General features: G+C 34.0%; 1 protein-coding gene across 1 annotated transcript in view; it reads right to left on the bottom strand.

The window, feature by feature from the left end:
• Positions 1-242: 242 nt before the first annotated feature.
• The window catches only part of LOC124232981 (gamma-aminobutyric acid receptor subunit gamma-1), a 68,446-nt gene continuing 49,679 nt past the window's right edge, over positions 243-19,009 (bottom strand). Inside the window, exons 6-9 of the mRNA XM_046649963.1 lie at positions 16,003-16,140; positions 15,723-15,875; positions 10,286-10,497; positions 243-512 (exon numbers count right to left, since the gene is read on the bottom strand). Coding sequence (XP_046505919.1) covers positions 243-512; positions 10,286-10,497; positions 15,723-15,875; positions 16,003-16,140 — 773 coding nt within the window. The remainder of the gene's footprint in view (positions 513-10,285; positions 10,498-15,722; positions 15,876-16,002; positions 16,141-19,009) is intronic.

Raw genomic sequence — 19,009 nt, 5'->3', positions numbered from 1 at the left:
AATATATAATGCTATTTTAATATACTGAAATTTGCAACTAATCTGGTTTACATAAATTTAAGTAAATTAATCTGCAAGCTTTAAAATATGAAAGCCTACGAAAGCCTTAAAATAGTTACAATACTACTCACATTTTAAACATTGGTGCCTGCGTGTTAAATTTACACTTCATGTTATTGAAGTACAGCAGATGATGCTGGATTCAGTCAGACTGCTTATGATTTTCGCCTAGTAAGTAGAACTTACAAGTAAAGATAGCCAACCCAATAAACCAGATTGAACAGGGCAAAAGCTGTTGGGAAAAATATTCGAGAATAAGAATCAATTTTGGCAATGCGTATATGTATCCTTCCCTCCCTCCAAGATCCTGTTCTGCAGTCTTCAAAGCAGCAGAAGAAGCTAGCACAATCTTTGCCCTCCAGACACTGATACCCGTCCTCATCTTCTCCTTGTGGCAGAGAAATGTTATTCATTGGAATCAGAGTGGATCCGGGATGGAGTCCAGGAGATATCTGAGTAAAATAAGAAATGAGTTTTGAGAGAAAAAAAAAGCATGAAGAAAGATCAATTTGTCCCCTCAAGGCAAACCCTAAGAGGCTGATATACAATAAAAATACTCTTATTTTCCAAAAATCAAACAGGTATTCAATCTTACCATGTTTTTAGATGATAATTTATTTTGTAACACGTAACAATATTATTTTACATTCCAAAGATTAAGCAGAAAAAAAACACCTTTTGAAAATGAAATATACTGTATACATTTAGAAAGTTGATCTACTAAAATATTGTCAGTCATGAATCCAATTCTAAAATGAGAATAAACTGTATATTTCTGATATTGTACAGTAAAACATTTACATGCTATAAATACCTATTCGTTTGCTATGGTAATATAATGGACTTTGATTATTTTAGTAATAATGAGAACAAACAGCAAAGATGACATTTTGGTAAGGCAGAAAACTTTGAGAAACTGTGAAGGAATAAGAAAGATATGGGGTTTGTAATAGTGGATAAGCACAAGGCATCATATTTAGGAGAGAGAACATGCAGGTGTTAAAAAGTCAGGTTTGGGAACAATTGGTGTTCAAAATTCTGCTCATTCTACCGGTGTAGCTCTCCTCAGAGCTGGAATTACATTGGCACCTAATTTTTGTGATGGCTGTGATGAATTTCATAACTTATGTAAAATGATCCGTGTTCCACTTTGACCGATAATAATAGCTACTATTATTATCAGGAGTATTTGGGACACATATCAAATTAACATTTTATGATAACCATGCTCTGAATAGTATTTAAACAATAAACAGAATTTTTAAAAACATAAAAAATCAAGCGAGGCCAGGCTGCTACGGAATATTAAAGCAATCACTTTGGAGTCAGACAGGCTTGGGCTGAAATTCCAGCTCTGCCCAGCAGAGTTGAATAACCTTGAAGAGAAAATGTCACTTTGTGTCTTCTGCTATACAAAGCTTGCAATAACAACACGTAGATCTGTTTGATGACTAAATGAAATGATGCATATAGAGCACCAAGTAAAATATCGGAAACATAGCAAGTATTTAGCTGCAATAGGTGATACTTATTGTTGTTGATATTGCCATTGCTATTATTGATTCCTAAAGAGGATTATATCACAATTCGCTCTAAAATATGTTCTAAAATAAGCAACAATAACAACAACCTGGACCTCATCAAAAGTGTTACTGGAAAAAAACCACGTTAATTAACACAAATAAAAAAGAAAGTAAAATATGAGTAAAGATGTCAGATTTAATAACTCTTCATCCTTCAGAACTTCCACATATTTCAGGGGTATCTTAAGACGAGAATATCAAAATTTATTATAGTCAGTAGTTTTGTTATCTAAACATTAAATACAATGCTGAGATTATAAATTTTTTAACCTGATATTAAATTCTTTCCAATGAAAATGTTTATAAATTTTTTCATCCTAAGTTTTGAAATAAATAAATCTCAAAGCCATGAAAACTAAATATTGCTTGGAGAAGATTTTAAAAATTAAATGCAAAAAATGAGAATTTCCTAAAATTTGGACCTATATTCAAACCTATTTTATTCCTAAAAGGAAACATAGAAGCCAAACCGCTAAATATTAAACATTCAGTAGATGCAAAAAAGCGAATGATCACATTTAGTGATATTTTAAAAACATAAATGCATCATACAAGTCATAATATCCATGTTAGAGACAAAATGTGCAGGCCGAAGATAAGGAGCAATGCCATAAACACAAATAAATTCAGGATCCATTGCCTAGAAGTATCCAAAAAGGCAGAGGCAGTATATTACTAAATGTTAATGACAGATCTTTTGAGGTTGACATTTGAGGATACCTGACTAAACTCCTAAATTTTAGTGGAGCACTAAAATTATGTATAAAAATGAGACAAATTGATATTCATTTCCTTGTCACTTAATACTTAAATAGCATATGTTCAAATGCTAGTCAGAGTGAAAAGTGATTAAAATACAAGGTTGTTAGTTGGCAATTTCAAGGTTATATGGCATAAAACGCATTCTATATATCACTCAGCACGGCCATGAATGGAAAGATGATGTGTTTATTGGAGATATCAATTGTTCATGAAAGGGATGATTAAACATTAAAGGGCACAAAAATGGAGAAAAACTGCAAGTGGTTCATTTAAAAAATGGACTAATCGCTGGTGGTCAAAATCATGGAGAGCTTTTTTGCAGCTGACAATTTTCTAGTTTCCTGCTGCCCCCCACAACACCACAAATTCATAAACTGACAGAAACTACACTTCAACGAATGATGAATGTGAACAGAAATAGACTTAATATGTGCTGAGAAAAACGTCCAAAGAGCTGACACAGTGTCAATAAAATAAAATACTTTTGACACACAGGTTTGTGACCTGGAAACCACTGAGAGATTAATTGGAAGAATATACATATTCCAAACCTTATTTGTCTGAAGTGTAACTATATTACTCATCTTATAATCTTTCAAGTAAAGATCCTGCTGCCCTTCAAAATGCAAGCATTGAAAAAATAAAAATAAATGAATTTAAGTGATATAAAAGGAAATGATATAATTGAATAGGATTTTCTTTTATTTTGAATGATATAGTTTTGAGAATAAGCCATTTTTCTGTTATTTCGAAAGGTCTTTAAAAATATAGCTAAATTTAACATTTTGAGAAATTTATCCTATTCTCATTATTAAAGATACATATATGTCTGGTTATATATTAAATGTTATATTCCTTATATATTAATAATATAGTTAAATATACAAAATATATTTTAAGATATACTACTATCAAATAAATATCATTAATTAGTAAAACATTTACGTACAAATCATTTTATATATATATTTACATATTATAATTACTGTTTATATAATATGCTAATGTCATTAATACTGTTAAATATTACTAATATGAATAGCAACATTATAAGGTCATGTTATTGATATTATGAAATACTATTATTACTATCATTAATTTCCCATTTAACACATTGCACATGAGAATGCCAACCTAAGCACAGGTTTTCCTCCACTCCACTTCCCCAAAATCTCATTTAAGTATCAGTCAGGATTTCAAAAATTACGAAATCCACATCAGTGTTAAATATAGACATAGGATGGATCTTGGTGATGCTGAGCTGCCAATCAGCATGTCAGAATTTGTGATGAGTTTTTGAAAGACAAAGAACAGATGGCAGTGGGCCAACAGATAAAGTAGACCAAAAGAAGCCAAATGTCAGAAGAGGCTCAGGCGGATAGGAGCTATTCTTCCCATCAAAGCTTCAGAGACACTCACTCTAAGGCAGGAAGAATGAGAATGATAGAATGGAAACCATGGCATTGGCTAAAGGCCCATCTCCTGAACTAGCTTTCCACTGTGCCTGCAGAGAAGAAGAGGTGCTGACAGGTTGGCATTTGCTCCTGGTTAGAACTTTATAACTTCTAAAATAAGTAAATAAATAACCTCACTCTACCCCGGGGAGGACTAGGGCTCCTGAAGCTCATATTGGAATGTCCTATAATATCCTCCTCATCATTTAGAGTGTGTGTGTACATTTGGAAGCAATCAGATGTCATGCTCCCCACACACACACATGAAAGTGAAATCCCACAGTTGCAAACTCATCAGTTATGCGCCAAGTTTGCAGGGCCTGTTGGAGAGAAATCGCCAAGAACTTTCTAGGTAAACCAACAACATAAAAGAAAAAAATGAAAATGAACAGCTATAATTACTGATTCTAATATTTCAGGAAACATAACAGATCATTAAACTTTCTAATTAATTCACTTAGAAATACTTAAAGGGATATTGTGTTCATTTAAGGAAAAAAGGAGGGAGAACAATTAGAAAATAAGAGTTCCCAGAAATTCAAGTTATTATAAATTTAAAAAAAACTAAAGCATTGTAAGATAAAATCTTGAGGAAGTTTCCCATAATATATAGAAAAAAATACGTCAACGAAAAACATCATAAAAAGAAAATCTGGAATACGTGGATTATTAACCAGGGAGGGCTAAATTCATCTAATAATAATTTTACAGGAGAAAGTAGAAATTAATTGGAATAAAGAATCAAGAAAATTCTCCGAAATAAGAGATAGGAATATTAAGTAACAAGGAAGTGAATGAGGTCAAAAAACAGAAAGTGTACTAATCATTAAGAAAATGTTTGTGCCCTGGGGAAACCAATGATGATGAAAAATTTTAGGTAAGAAAAGAAAAGGGTTTACTGACAAAGAAATAATAATCAGATTGGCATTAGAATTAATCATAATAATGAATTAAGAAGTAGAGATTTAAGTGTACTGTTTAAATTTTTTAAACTAATCAGTATAATAAGTATTAATGGTAAGATAAAATATTGAAGAAAAGAACGGGAAGGAGACAATGGGCAAGCTACATTTTTCTTTCATTTATACCAAAGAGTTGTAACTACTTTGAAGTTCGGTACTTCAAAAATTAGTAGTATAATGGAAATAATCATCAGAGGAAAGTAAAAACGGAAATGGTTAAAATGTGGTTAATTCTAATGGTTGAGACCAAGGGTGCAGGGCAGAGAATTTTATTCTTCCTTTGTACATTTGACATTGTTTGATTTGTTCATGTGTTTCAACCTTGTATATATATTACTATTAAAATAATTTTTTAGATGAAATTTTTACTCATGGTTAATCTGGTCCCTTTCAGCTGCAATAATCTATGGCGGTTTCAGTAGGAAGAGAAATATGAAGGAGTGTTATTTGGAAATCAAGGTAGAAGGAGAGCTATTGTTGGGGAGACCTACACGCCTCGAGAGGAGCGTTACATGACCATTGTTATAAGTGATATTAAATGGCTACTCTATCTGTTGAAAACATCCTACATCCACTGACTCTTTAAAGTCATTTAAATAACATTCTTGCTGTATTTCACATTTTACCGAGATCAAATGATCACTCCTGGGAACTTTGCCAAATACTATTATAGGAAGGGAGGTCTATAATTTGTGAAAAAGTATATTGATATAGCTTCTCATTATTTCAGTACTCTGAAAGGTAGGCAAATGTTTATTCATATAGGTATGCAACTGGCTGAAAATAAGCTCTTGTCTTTGCAGGGATTGTGAGCAGAAACAAAAAGCAAAAACACAAACCCTTCCACACATTATTTCCACCCTAATGTGCTGGTTCTGGCTCTCAGTCGTATATTACTTCTTGAACTATTGCAATAGTCTCCAAATTTATCTCCTCGCTTCTTTTGCCATTCAAGTGTATACACTATGCTACTTCTGATTATATTTCAAAAACATATATAAAAATGTCATCTTACTTAAAAACATACACAGCTTACCAGTGCTGACAGGACAAAACCTAAATTTCTTACACAGTACTGGAGATTTTCTACATCTTGGCCATAAACCATTTTTCTATCATAAACCTGGGCTATTTTCCTTCCTATGATTCCTATTTTCTAGATCAGCACTGTTCAATGGAAATTTCTGTGATGATAGACATGTTCTCTATCTGTACTGTTCAATATGGTAGCCACTAGTCACATGTAGTTATTGACCACTCGAAATGTGACTAACGGTACTAAGATACTGAATCTTAAATTTTGGTTAATTTTAATTAATTTAAATGAAGCAACCTAGCTATATATGACTAGTTGCTACTGTATTGGGCAACACAGCTTGGGACTTATACCAGTCTACTGTTTATTCTCACGTGTAAGGCTCAACTCTGCTCACATGGTTCCTTCTGTCTTAAATGTTCTTCCTAATTTGTTCTCCTGAAAACTGCAACTCATTCTTCAAAGATCTACTTCAACAATGTCACACTTTCTCTGTAATTTTCTCTGTCACATTCCCTTTGGAAGAATTAGTTTACGCGCTTTTTGAATACCCTATTTACACTTGAAATGAAAGAAAGCCACCCCACTCCACTGGGGCCCACTGTGACATAGCCTCTTCTCAACACTGTGTGCTTGCTAAGTCGGTGTTTCATAGACCTTAATACATGGTGTCTCAAGATTTCCTCGGTGCAAAAGATAGGCCAAATAAGTCAGACTTTGTAGTACCTGTCTCTATTTCAATAGGAACATCTCCTTTAAAAATAATTTTTATTTATATTCTTTATAGGAAGTATTCTATTTCTGAAAAGGTATTTGAAACCAGTCATCTAATTGTTAATTCCCTTATAATGTCTTTGTTTACTTTTGATTTTTATACTGAACTATTTGTATTATACTTTATTACCTTACATTTATGTTTCTAATGTATTTTTTCACAACTGCATTTAAAGACCCCTGAAAGCAGAGAATACATTTTATCATTATTCTTTCCAAAGTGCCTAGTCCCTGGTTGGCAAAATAAATTTCCATCATTTTACAGTTTAAATTGAGAGATTTCACATAAATTCTATCCTCAAATGGATATATTGGGCCCCTGACATAGTGTAACATGGTTTTCTGAGATTTCTAATCCGCTATGGGCTGCATATTTGAGTTTCAACATGAACTATTCTTTAGTTGGTTGGTTGACCACAATTGCTCTTCTGTGATCTTTATCTGTTCCATAAAGGATCTTGATTCCATGCTCCAGCATAGTTAACTTATTAGATTATCTTGAAAATAGATATTGAAACAAACATACCTGAATCATATTCTTTTTTTTTTTTTTAGGAAGATTAGCCCTGAGCTAACATCCACCGCCAATCCTCCTCTTTTTGCTGAGGAAGGTTGGCACTGAGCTAACATCCATGCCCATCTTTCTCCACTTTATATGTGGGATGCCTGCCTCAGTGTGGTTTGATAAGGGATGTGAAGGTCTGCACCTGGGATCCGGGCTGGTGAACCCTGGGCCGCCGAAGTGGAATGTGAGAACTTAACTGCTGCACCATCAGGCCGGCCCCCATATTCTTAATGAATAGAAATAAGAACACCATAAAATGTATTAAATGGAAATATGGACCAAGTCAAAATTTCATTGACATTTATAATAAAAAATGAAAAAGAAAGAAATGAAGAAATAAGAGAAAAAGGATAGAAGGAAGACCAGAAGGAAGGAAGGGATGAGAGGGAGAAGGAGAGAGTGAGGAAGAAAAGGAAAGAGAGAGAAAGGGTCCAATATATCATGTGGAAAGTAAGGTAGAAAGCATCTTTATTAATTTATGCTCTTCTAGAGGGTTCATTAAAGCTAAAAGTCTATTGTGCTCAAATACCACCTCTTCCTAAAGAAAATAAATTGGAGTGCTCTGGGATTCTCAGTAAAGCAGTCAAAGAGAGGTCAAGAAGGGAGTTTTAGTTTTGCTTAATAACAGACATATTGACCCTTCAGTGACTCTAGTCAAGGTCTTTGGTCCTGACCTATTGCCGTATATAGTTTAGAGAAGAAAAGGGAAAATGCTGGATTTTAAACTACTCAGAATTTTGAGCCTATAAAAGAAAGTGGAGAGATGGAAGCATGGAGAAAGAGGAAGAGAGAGAGAGAGGGAGGAAGATAAACTCACAAACAATTGAAACAGGTGTAAAGGCAAGATGCTGCAAGATTTATGTATTTAGATTGTCCATTTGACTGTCCTGGCTGGAACAGAAGAAAAACACAGATTCCACAAAGCCCTTTAAGTAGACCATTTGAGACAACAGCAAGCAGAACTGTCTATTCTTCATAAAAGTTCGTCCTGATTTACCTGATTAGCAAGACCGTATGACCACTGAACCAGGCAGTGAGTCAGATTTGGTTAGCGATCCCAGTTTTTCACTCAGTTTCATTTAGTATCCAAAGAGCTCATAAAGCACATAACTGAACAGAAAGAAAAGACGATAGAATTTTATATTGGATGGCTCTAAAGGAAACATTTTTCGGACCTGCGTAGTCTATTTAACTTCTGATAGTTGCAATTTGGTGCTTCAACGTTCTCATTTAATTTTTATTCCTTAATTTTTCATCTTTAGAATTTTGCTTCTGGAGCTTGATGCTAAATTTTAAATACTGACATATAGATTTTTTTTTCTTAAATACTTATTCTAGAACAGTGTCTAGAACATGGGTATTGTTAAAAATATTTGATGAATGAATGACTAAATAAACATCATAATTTTAAAGTTTGCACTCCCATGTTTCAGCTTTCTGAGTAAATGCAACGTCTGGTAACGTGGTTGCAAGTGCATGATCTGGACTCAAACCAATCAGCTGCAGTCCTAGTGTAGCCACTTATTGGTTGAGTGCCCTTAGCTAATGTAATAATAGTACAGACATTATATATTCATAGAATGAAATTAGAGAATCCATGTGAGATTGTACACAGCCTGGATTTTAAAGTGAATTATTTTTACTCCAAAAATTTTCATTCACAATTTCCAAAAGCAAAATTTTCAAGGCAGTAGTTGAACACAGCTATAGATGAGTAAATGATGAAATGGAAAATTCAGAGAGGATGCTAGACTTTGATCAGAGGAAAATAGCAGAAAACCTGTGTTTTTCTTTATTTAAAAATTTAGCAAATGGATATTAAAGTTGAAATAATTGCCTTCTGATGGTTTGTCTATTCAGGGGCCATAATATGTCCTATGGATAAGCTAAAATAGTGTCAAATCGAGAGAGTGACAGGGTAATTGTACAATGTAAGTCTCGAATGTGCCAGCAATGTTCTCTGCCTTCTTGGAATACTGTGGCAATCTTAAAGTAAGTATACAAGGGTTTGGTCCTGGAGTATAACATGAAAAGTAAAATATAATTTAAAAGTATGTCAAAGTTTTATGAAGAAACTAATGAAAAATGGGGGAAGGGAGGAAAGAGAATCCTAAAACTTACAAAGTTAGGAGTTAACATGGAAAACTCTATGTCTCAATATATACACACTACGGTAGGTTTACAAGTTTACAACTCACACATAGCTGTTTTATACGTTCTCATTTATTTGGATATTTTGGAACAAATTTTTTTAAAATAATTACTAAAATCAGCAATAAAATGCCTTCGTTGTTGGTATCAGATAAACAGTTAGCTACTTTTCTGAGTCTTATGAGAACAGGAAATACAAAGCTTAAGTTTTGACACCAAAGAAGACCTGGACCCTTCACTTCCTAGGGCCGTCCTTGTGTAAATTACTGAATTTGTATTCGTATGAGCATAAATGAAATCACACATGTAAAATACTTAGAGACATGCCTGGCATACATAGTAAGTGTAAGATATTACTTTAAGATTGTTATAATTACCATTATAACAAGAAATTATAGTCAATCATTCAACACTTACGTATCTTAGAAGCAATAGAATCAATTCTAATATACCAATTTGATGTGCTATAAGTTAAGGTAAATATATGATTGGGAAGGGGGAGTAAGAGCATACAAATATATAAAAAACAAAAAAATTTTTATAGCTATGACTTTCGAACATAGCTCAACACTAACATTAAAGAGAGATCTCTGTTTTGTGGTCCACTTGTTGAAAGTGCAAATCCTAACACAAAAATAGGATCAAAGAGAGATCTTAAATAATTTTTTTAGGTCCAAAGAATCTACCGCTTGGGGAAAATTTACAGCATAAGAAGCCACTCTTTACATGGGTGGTCCGAGAGTCTTTCCTAAGCAGAAATATAAATACTCTTTTCTTGGTGGGCAATGCTAGGGTCTCCAGTTACACCTTAATTTTATTTATCTTTTGCCAGGGTACCTCAAGCGTCCGTATCACTTTAAGCAAATATAACATGAGTATTTAAAACAGTATCTCTAATAGTGAGTTGCTGTTTATAAAAATAGAGATTTTTAACGTACCGAGGCCTTATTTTTTAGCTTTCTGTTTCGTGTGGTCTTTCCTTTTTTGTTGCTGGTGAAATAATGCAATGTGCCATATTCCATCAAAGCTGCAAAAACAAAAATGAAGCAAACAGAAACAAAGAGATCCATCGCAGTCACATAAGAAACTTTAGGTAAGGACTTCCTGGCGATTGTACTCAGAGTTGTCATAGTCAGAACTGTAGTGATACCTGTGGAGGGAGGGAAAAAAAAACCAGAAGTTGGAAAATTACTTAACAGACTATTTTTACTCTTCCACGGGATTAGGCAATATTATGAGTGGAAATTAACAATGGAAACAAAAGGATGTGATTACTCGTGATTTACAAAAAAAATTAAAGTGCCGGTAACCATAGCTACATTATGTTCAGTGTGCTCTTTGTGTCTGTATGAGTTTTTTGGTTTTGGTTTTGGTTTTTTTTTTGAGGAAGATTAGCCCCGAGCTAACATCTGCTGCCAATCCTCCTCTTTTTGCTGAGGAAGACTGGCCCTGAGCTAACATCCATGCCCATCTTCCTCTACTTTATATGTGGGACGACTGCCACAGCATGGCTTGCCAAGTGGTGCCATGTCTGCACCCAGGATCCGAACCAGCGAACCCTAGGCTGCTGAAGCAGGACATGCCAACCTAACTGCAAAGCCACCAGGCTGGCCCCTGTATGAGTTTTAATCATCTAAATTCAGTGGAACGCAAGTAGTTGACTCCCCGTACCCATCCTTCCCTTCCTAGTAACAGACCACCCACTTTTTCGCTGGCATGTGGCTGTCTGGAAGAACAACTTTCTTTGTCACCTTTCTCAGCTATGTGTGGCCGCAGGCTGAGATCTAGCCAAGGAGGATTAAGACAAGGATGTAAACAACGTGTCTGAAAGATGGCGTTAACAACGATTGAAGGGAATCAGAAGGTACAAACTTCCCGTCGTAAAATAAATAAATCATGAATAGCATGGTGATCATAGTTAATAATACTGTATTGCATATTTGAAAAGTGCTGAGAGAGTAGATCTTAAAAGTTCTCATCACAAGAAAAAAAATTTGTAACTATGTATGGCGATGGACCCTAACTAGATTTATTGTGGTGATCATTTCACAATATATGCAAATATTGAATAAGTATTTTGTACACTTGAAACTAATATAATGTTATACATCAATTATCTCTCAATTAAAAAATAGAGATGGCATTAACGAGACAGGAAATGCTCCTTTCTCTCTTTCTCATAGCTTTCTGCTGGAATACAATGGTCACAGCACCAGCAGCCACCTTAGAAAATTAGATGATCATGAGAATTAAAATCACTCACAACACAGCAGAAAGCTCCAAGGAGCCTGAGTCCCTCCCACTGAAGTCACCCTTTGACTTCCTCCCTCTGGACTTTTTAAGTGAAAAACAAACACCCCTCTACCTAATTTAAGCTATGGTGATTTGAGGTTTTCTGCCACACATGGTTAAAATTACTCCAAACTAGTACAGTGTTTTCTTACACAGCAACTTGAATTAAACCTATTTTTTGATCTCAAAGTTTAAGTAAGGAAAACAGGCAAAATTACATCAACGGAAGATTTTAAAAGCACAGAGGAAATCTTCATATTTTGAAGAATTCAGCATATAAAATTAGGATATCACCCTCGGCCCCAGCCCTATGTGTATATCCTTGGGGGTGTCTGTTTCTCTTTACCCATGGCCTTCTTGCCGTTCTTAACTCTTCTAGTTTTAGCCTCCCAACTCACAGTTGCACATGCTTTATCTCTTCTTATCTAAACTGCCATAATTCTCATTCTTTGTCACATGCAATATGGCCCCATGAACGTAATTGTCTACTCTCTAAAAAGTACTCAATAAAATGCCAGATGACTATTAATTTCGCCAATTATTCATAGAGTGGAAATACCTGGGATGAAAATAAAAATAGAAAGGGTCTCTTTGGGATGACGAAGGCAATAGCCACCTCTTTTCCTCGTCTCTGTTGAAACGTGCCCTAATAATTCTTCTTACATGCCTATCTTTTTATTTTCATCATCACTTAGGGTTGAAAAAAAAACTTAAAGATGACACAGGTATGATGGTTTGGGAGTCATGAAGGCAAATTTAGGTTCAAATTCTGATGCTCCCGTCTGTTAGCCCTGTGGCTTTAGAGAAGTTTCTTAACTCCTCTGTGCCTCCCATCTAAAAAAACTGGCACGGTAATATCTTATTTGGTACTATAATAAATTTATATAAAAGGTATTTATTTTACTTATTTGTTCTTAAAAGTGGATACCTGGAATACTGATTTTAAGTCTTTCTTCCTTTCTAATATTAACATTTTAAATCTATAATTTCTCCTTTATGCAACACCTTACCTGCATCTCACAAATATTTATGTTAAATTTTTATTAAAATTCAATTTGAAATATTTTCTAATTTCCCTTTTGATTATTATTTGACCCAAGGGGCATCTAAAAGGTCATTTTTAAATTTCCAAATAAATTATTGTCTATATTACTTTTATTGATTTTTAATTTACTTCGTTTTGGTTAGAAAAATACTCTGGAAAATTTTAGTTTTTGGAATTTTATTGAGATGTTGGTCAATGTTCTATATGCTCTTGAAAATATCATGCATTCTGTAGTTGGGTGTAGTGTTCCATTAACATCAGTCAGGTCAAGTAGTTGATAATTTCATTCAGATTTTCTACAATTAATTGATTTTTTTCGTGTATTCATTTCTTCATCAACGAATGAGAAAGAGTATTAAAATGTCCAGTGATGATTTCAGATTTGTCTATTTCTCCCATTATTCCTGACAGTTTTTGCTTCGCTTATTTTTAAAACAGTGCTATATTTAAAAAGCTTTGCATATATAGTAAGTGCTGAATAATCTCAGTGAACACTAGTCTTCCCTCTTTCTTGCTTTGTATACTGGTTTTCTGATAACTTAGTAAATCACAACATTCTCATAGTCAGACAAAGGTAGATTTCCAAAGATATTCCTAGCTGCCATAATTATGTTCCATCCCAACAAAAAAAATCTTAAAGCTTTGATTTCATTATCAATTATTGTATTAAATTTCACTTTACTAAAATATGACTACATTTCTATTTCATAAAGTAAGGAAAACTAAAGCAGAACTTAGCTTCTAGACATTTATTTCTTTAGTTTTTTTTGTTGTTGTTTTTAGGAAGATTGGCCCTAAGCTAACATCCGTGCCCATCTTCCTCTACTTTATAATGTGGGAGGCCTGCCACAGCATGGCTTGGTAAGTGGTGCGTAGGTCCATGGCTGGGGTCCAGGCCAGCGACCCCTGGGCCTCTGAAATGGAGCATGTGGACTTAACCACTATGCCACCGGGCTGGCCCCTCTCTAATTTAGTAATTATTATGACAGAGTTCAGCTTAAAAAGAACATGGTGGATTTCCTATTAAAATATCTCTGAGTCCACAAAAATAAGAAAATATTTGGGATTTTAAAAGGACTCATTGATATTTCTTCCGTGGCTTCCCCTGTTCAAAGTCCTGCAATAGTCTCCCATCACATTTGGTAGAAAATCCACTCTTTAAAATGACCTACTGAAACTGACATGATTTAACTACTGGCCACCTCTCCAATCTCATTTTCTACTGCTACTCAGTCACCTCTAGCCACATTGTCTTCTTTCTGACTCTCAAGCATGGCATGCAAGGAAGAATCCTCTTCAGAAATTTGTGGTTCTCCCAGCCTGGACTATCTTTTTACCAGGTAGACACCAGGCTAGCTCCCACACTCCATCAGGTCTCTGCCATCTCCTCAGAGAGATCCAGGCTGACTCCACGAGATAATACAGCAAACATCATATCCACCCACATCCCCTGCCGTTCTCTAACCATTCATTTTGCTTTCTCTTCATAGCCTTTACTACTCACTGACATTTTACTATATGCTTTTTAGATTTGTACATTACCCGTATATCCCACTAACATAAATGTTTTATGTTTTAACATGAACATGAGGGTTTTACAACTTTTGTCCACTGTTAACACTACAGCACCTAAAACTCTGCCTGTTTCATAGAAAGCATTTGATGAATGTTTGTTAAAATGCAATGTTGAATAAATGAGCTCAGGCAATTGTCCTTCAATTATATATATATATATATATATACACCTTATCCTTCTAGTTGATATGCTAATACTAAAAAATACGAATTCATGCAAAAATACAATTCCATAATTGGCTATTCTCTTTCACGACACTATGGCATATGGTTTTTGGCTTCATGGAAACCTAATGATAGAAATAATCCATTCAAATTCTATCTGGGAAAAAATACGAGAATAATGTTTAAAAAATACAATTTTTAAGTCATAACTCATAGTAGCATACAAAAAAACTAAAATAATTTATTCACCTTGGAACATAAAATAATTTGAGACAATGGTAGGAAATGAAACGAGGTCTGAGTGCATTTTGTCCCCGAGCTGTGTCTACACCTCTGTTTAGACTCCCAAAGAAACTGCATTTCCAATTACGGAGCTAGATGCCTCAGGCTTTACCTTGCTACTTTTAAGTGATTTGCATTTTACTATATTTATTAAATGGAGTTATTTACCAGCTATCATGGAAACCACATGAAAACCTCTTTACTGTTGAAAACAGAAATTGTCCCAACTTTCTTCATGTTTTTTAAGACACAATTATCAGTAGTGTGATTCTTGTCTTGGGAATGAATCAATTGATCAATAAGTTGTCTATATATACAAATACATGGAAGTAAGTTGTCATTTTCTTTTAAACAAATGTATAGTAATTACATACATTTTCTTTTATGATTTTGATTATTGCTATGAATTGCTAAAGAAAGAAAACAAGAGTCTATTTTATCAAGCATGAATTATAAATTACTCTTTTAATCAGCGTTATTGTACAGGCAACTTTCAAAATATTCACAGACTAATGACACATTTTATAGATTGCAGAAGCCCGGATCTTCTTGTTCCTTTCAGCAACCTGCCCTTTAGGCAGTCGACTCTTCATCAGCACCATTGTAAAAGCAGAGAATTTCAAAGCCTTCTAAACACACACTAGTCAATAAATGCTGGCTATTAATCATTCAGCTAAAAAATAGAATCTTGATGAAAAGTGATTAAAAATATTGACTGAATTAAGACTGAGGGACTATGTGTAATTTTCATGTGTTAATTCTTGATGTGTATTTATGCTTCTCGACCTCTATTAGCAGGAAAAATAAAAATTTTTCTGAAATTTCAAGTTCTTTACAATTCTATTTTTACTTGTTTTTCATATATTCATTCCAACATCATATTGTACTAGAGTATGTCAATTTTTGCCGTATTGTAGTTAAAGGAATATTTCTACTATATTAAACCATAAACTTTTATCACATTAAAATGTTGTTAAAAGTCCTATGACATTATAGCATAATATTACATGTCATACCCAGTGACGTTCTTGCAGGTACTGCATCTTTATTGATCCAAAAAGACACCCAAGAAAGAACAACGGTCAGAATACATGGAATGTAGGTCTGAATAGTGAAATACCCCATTCGTCGGCTCAGGTCAAAAAAAATTGTCATGATAATATAATCCCCTGGAAAAAAAGAAATACGTTTTATTTGGGGTATAAAATATATAAAAGTATAGATTACAATCTGCAGGTTTAAATACAAGTGCCATTTGATGCCAGCATTCGTCACTGATTTGCATTTCCTTTTTACCGGATATCGTGTGGGAGATTTCAGTTGAGTTCCGTAGCCCTACAAATGCAAACTGATATAATCTCCAGTATTTAGGATCAGCCACTTCCACAGAAGGCTTTTTCCACTTATACTCAATTTCATTTTTAGGGTATCCATCTAGATAAAAAATTAAAATAAAGATATGTACATTAGCAGGATCCAAATCTGTTACTCTTGCAATACCAACATTATCCAAAGACAAATTCTTTGAAATTTATTCTCATTTTTGTATTATATGTCAAGTATAGAAAATACTGTATAAAATTTATGTGTATAGTTTAAAGAATAATCATCCGATGACCAAAAAATAATAATTCACGTAACTCCACTTAAATCAAGAAATAAAACCTTGCTAGCTTCCAGGAAAACCTATATGTCCACTCCAATATAGTATTTTCCCTCCCAACCAGAGGTAACTACTAACCTGATTTGTGATAATCTCACCCTTGTTTTTTTTGTTATAGATTTTCTGATATACATTTCTAAAAGATATAGCTTAATTTAGGTACTTTTTGAACACTATTTGATTGTTGCCATACTGGATGCAGTATTTTGTATCTTACTCCTTTTAATATCATATTTATAATAGTCCTCTATGCTATTATATGTAGCTGTAGTAAATTTGTTCCATTGTAAAGGTGTAATAAAATTTATTTATCAATTTTACTGTTATGGGCACTTGTAATGTTTCCTGTTGGTTATTACTAACATTGCCACTATTAACATTATTGTACATGCCTCATAAAACATGTATATGCAAAGGTTTCTCTGGGCCATATACCTAAGTGTGGGATAGCTGGGTCATGGGTTACATATAATTTCCATTTTATGAGACAGTGCCAGTCTTTTTTCCATAAAGAATATACCAATCTCATCTCTCTCACCAGCCACAGTGTGAAAGTATATGGGGCCCCATATTCTCATTAAACTTGATGTGGACAGTCTTCTTTATTATACTGATCTGTAGAATGTATTTTATTTCATATTTTACCAATTATAAATGAAACCCAGCAATTTTTTCATGTTTATTAGATTCTTGGTTTTTTTCTCTGGAGGACTGCTTGTACAATTGCCTACTATTTTATTGGGTTTTCTTTCTTTTTGTCTGAATTCTGTCTGTATTCTGGATACTAGCCCTGTGTTAGTTATCTGTATTGAAAATAATCTTGCCTTCTCTGTAGCTGTCTAGAATGGAGGTGCATTATTTCAACAGGGATATGTTTTAGTTTCTGCCACTTGACAGGGAAATCCACAAAGGCCCTTTGGACCAATGAAGTAAAGGAAATTTGAGCTGCAAGTCCATGTGGGGTGGGCTTGTGATTCAATCCTCTCAAGGAGTTAGTTTATTCTTTCCCTTTAGAGGCAACTTTCCTTTTTAGACCTTAGTGGTTGTGCGTGCTTGTATAGGTGTATGGGGAGCACTTCTTCATTTTACCTTAAGTGCCCAGCCTTTTGGAACCCAGCTGTGTGTAGAAATTATGTTCTTTCAAATTTCCAATCCACAATGCTGCTAAAATCAAAGCTCAAATTTACCTTGTTTGGTAAATGTCCTCAGGTCAAATTGGCTACAAAACTTCTTTCTTTCTGGCTTCAACTTTTTTTTTTTTTTCCTTTTTCTCCCCAAAGCCCCCCGGTACATAGTTGTGTATTCTTCGTTGTGGGTTCTTCTAGTTGTGGCATGTGGGACGCTGCCTCAGCGTGGTCTGATGAGCAGTGCCATGTCCGCGCCCAGGATTCAAACCAACAAAACACTGGGCCACCTGCAGCGGAGCGCGTGAACTTAACCACTCGGCCACGGGGCCAGCCCCTGGCTTCAACTTTTTATGTGGATTTTTGTGGTTGAAAATTCCTTCCTAGTGACCACTTAAATGTTTTTGAGAAGATTTCAATAAGATTATCAGCCCTGCAATGAAACAGCTGTCACCTGTGTAAGGATCTGTTTTCTCTTTCATTTTTCAAACTTCTCTCTCTTGCTCTCTAGAGGTTAAACCATCTTGTTTTTCCATAATTCCCACTCTTTATTATTATTATAGAGGTAATAGAGTATAGTTAAATTATATAGGAGTGCTGGCACAAACAAAAATGGTGAGCTAGTTACTTAACTACCCTAAATCTCATGACAATGACTTTTAAAATGGGGGCCATAATGAAATCTTCCAATTACAATTGTGAAATATTAGACGTAGAAGGTTTAATTCTCTACTGGACCCATATGGAGTGCATGAAAAAGTCAGCTATGACTCAAATGTTTATGTCAGTGACACCCAGTTGCACTCATCAGGATAAAATATTAATTCCCAATAAGACAGTCAAAACTAAAGAGATATCATGCCAAGAGCTTCGACGTGGTATCTAGAGGACAGTATAATAATTGCTACATCTTCAAATATTCGCATATCAACTATTCCTCAAGTGTTCCTATTAATCAAGTCTTTGTTGTGATGTGGCTGCTTTATTTACTGAGAAGCTAATGTTAGAAAATCAAACCAGTGACATATGAGATTATGAATTAAAAAGGACATTTTAATGAGACAAAAATCATTAGAAAAGTTAAGAAAATTGTTAATAAAGGTCAGCAAGAGGTATTGGGAATTTTGTAAGTGAAGTAGGATAAAACTTATGATACTTCTAATCTACTGTGAATAGATTTTAGAATGTGATATATGAAAAAAATTGAATTTCAATAAAAGGAAAATAGCATTAGGCAATTCATGGATATAGGTAATATTATTTTAAAACTCATTTTACATGTTTTCAAGACTTGCTCAATGGTATGTTATCTAGAAAAATATTTTTATAAAAATACATGTGAGGGTAAATAGATTGGGAATATAAAATAAAATTGGCATTTATATAGAAAGACTGTAACTATTTCCTTGGAACAAAATACCAGGTTTTTGTATACAAATTGTTTAGCTCTAATAATTTCTCTGTTTTATGTATCCTTTTGAATAAAATAAACTTATTTCTACCCTGGATTTTCCAA

The sequence above is a fragment of the Equus quagga genome, unplaced genomic scaffold, assembly GCF_021613505.1.
Source record: "Equus quagga isolate Etosha38 unplaced genomic scaffold, UCLA_HA_Equagga_1.0 146_RagTag, whole genome shotgun sequence".
Taxonomy (NCBI): domain Eukaryota; kingdom Metazoa; phylum Chordata; class Mammalia; order Perissodactyla; family Equidae; genus Equus; species Equus quagga.
Note: the sequence above shows the minus strand (reverse complement) of the source record. Positions and strands in the feature narration are given on the sequence as shown.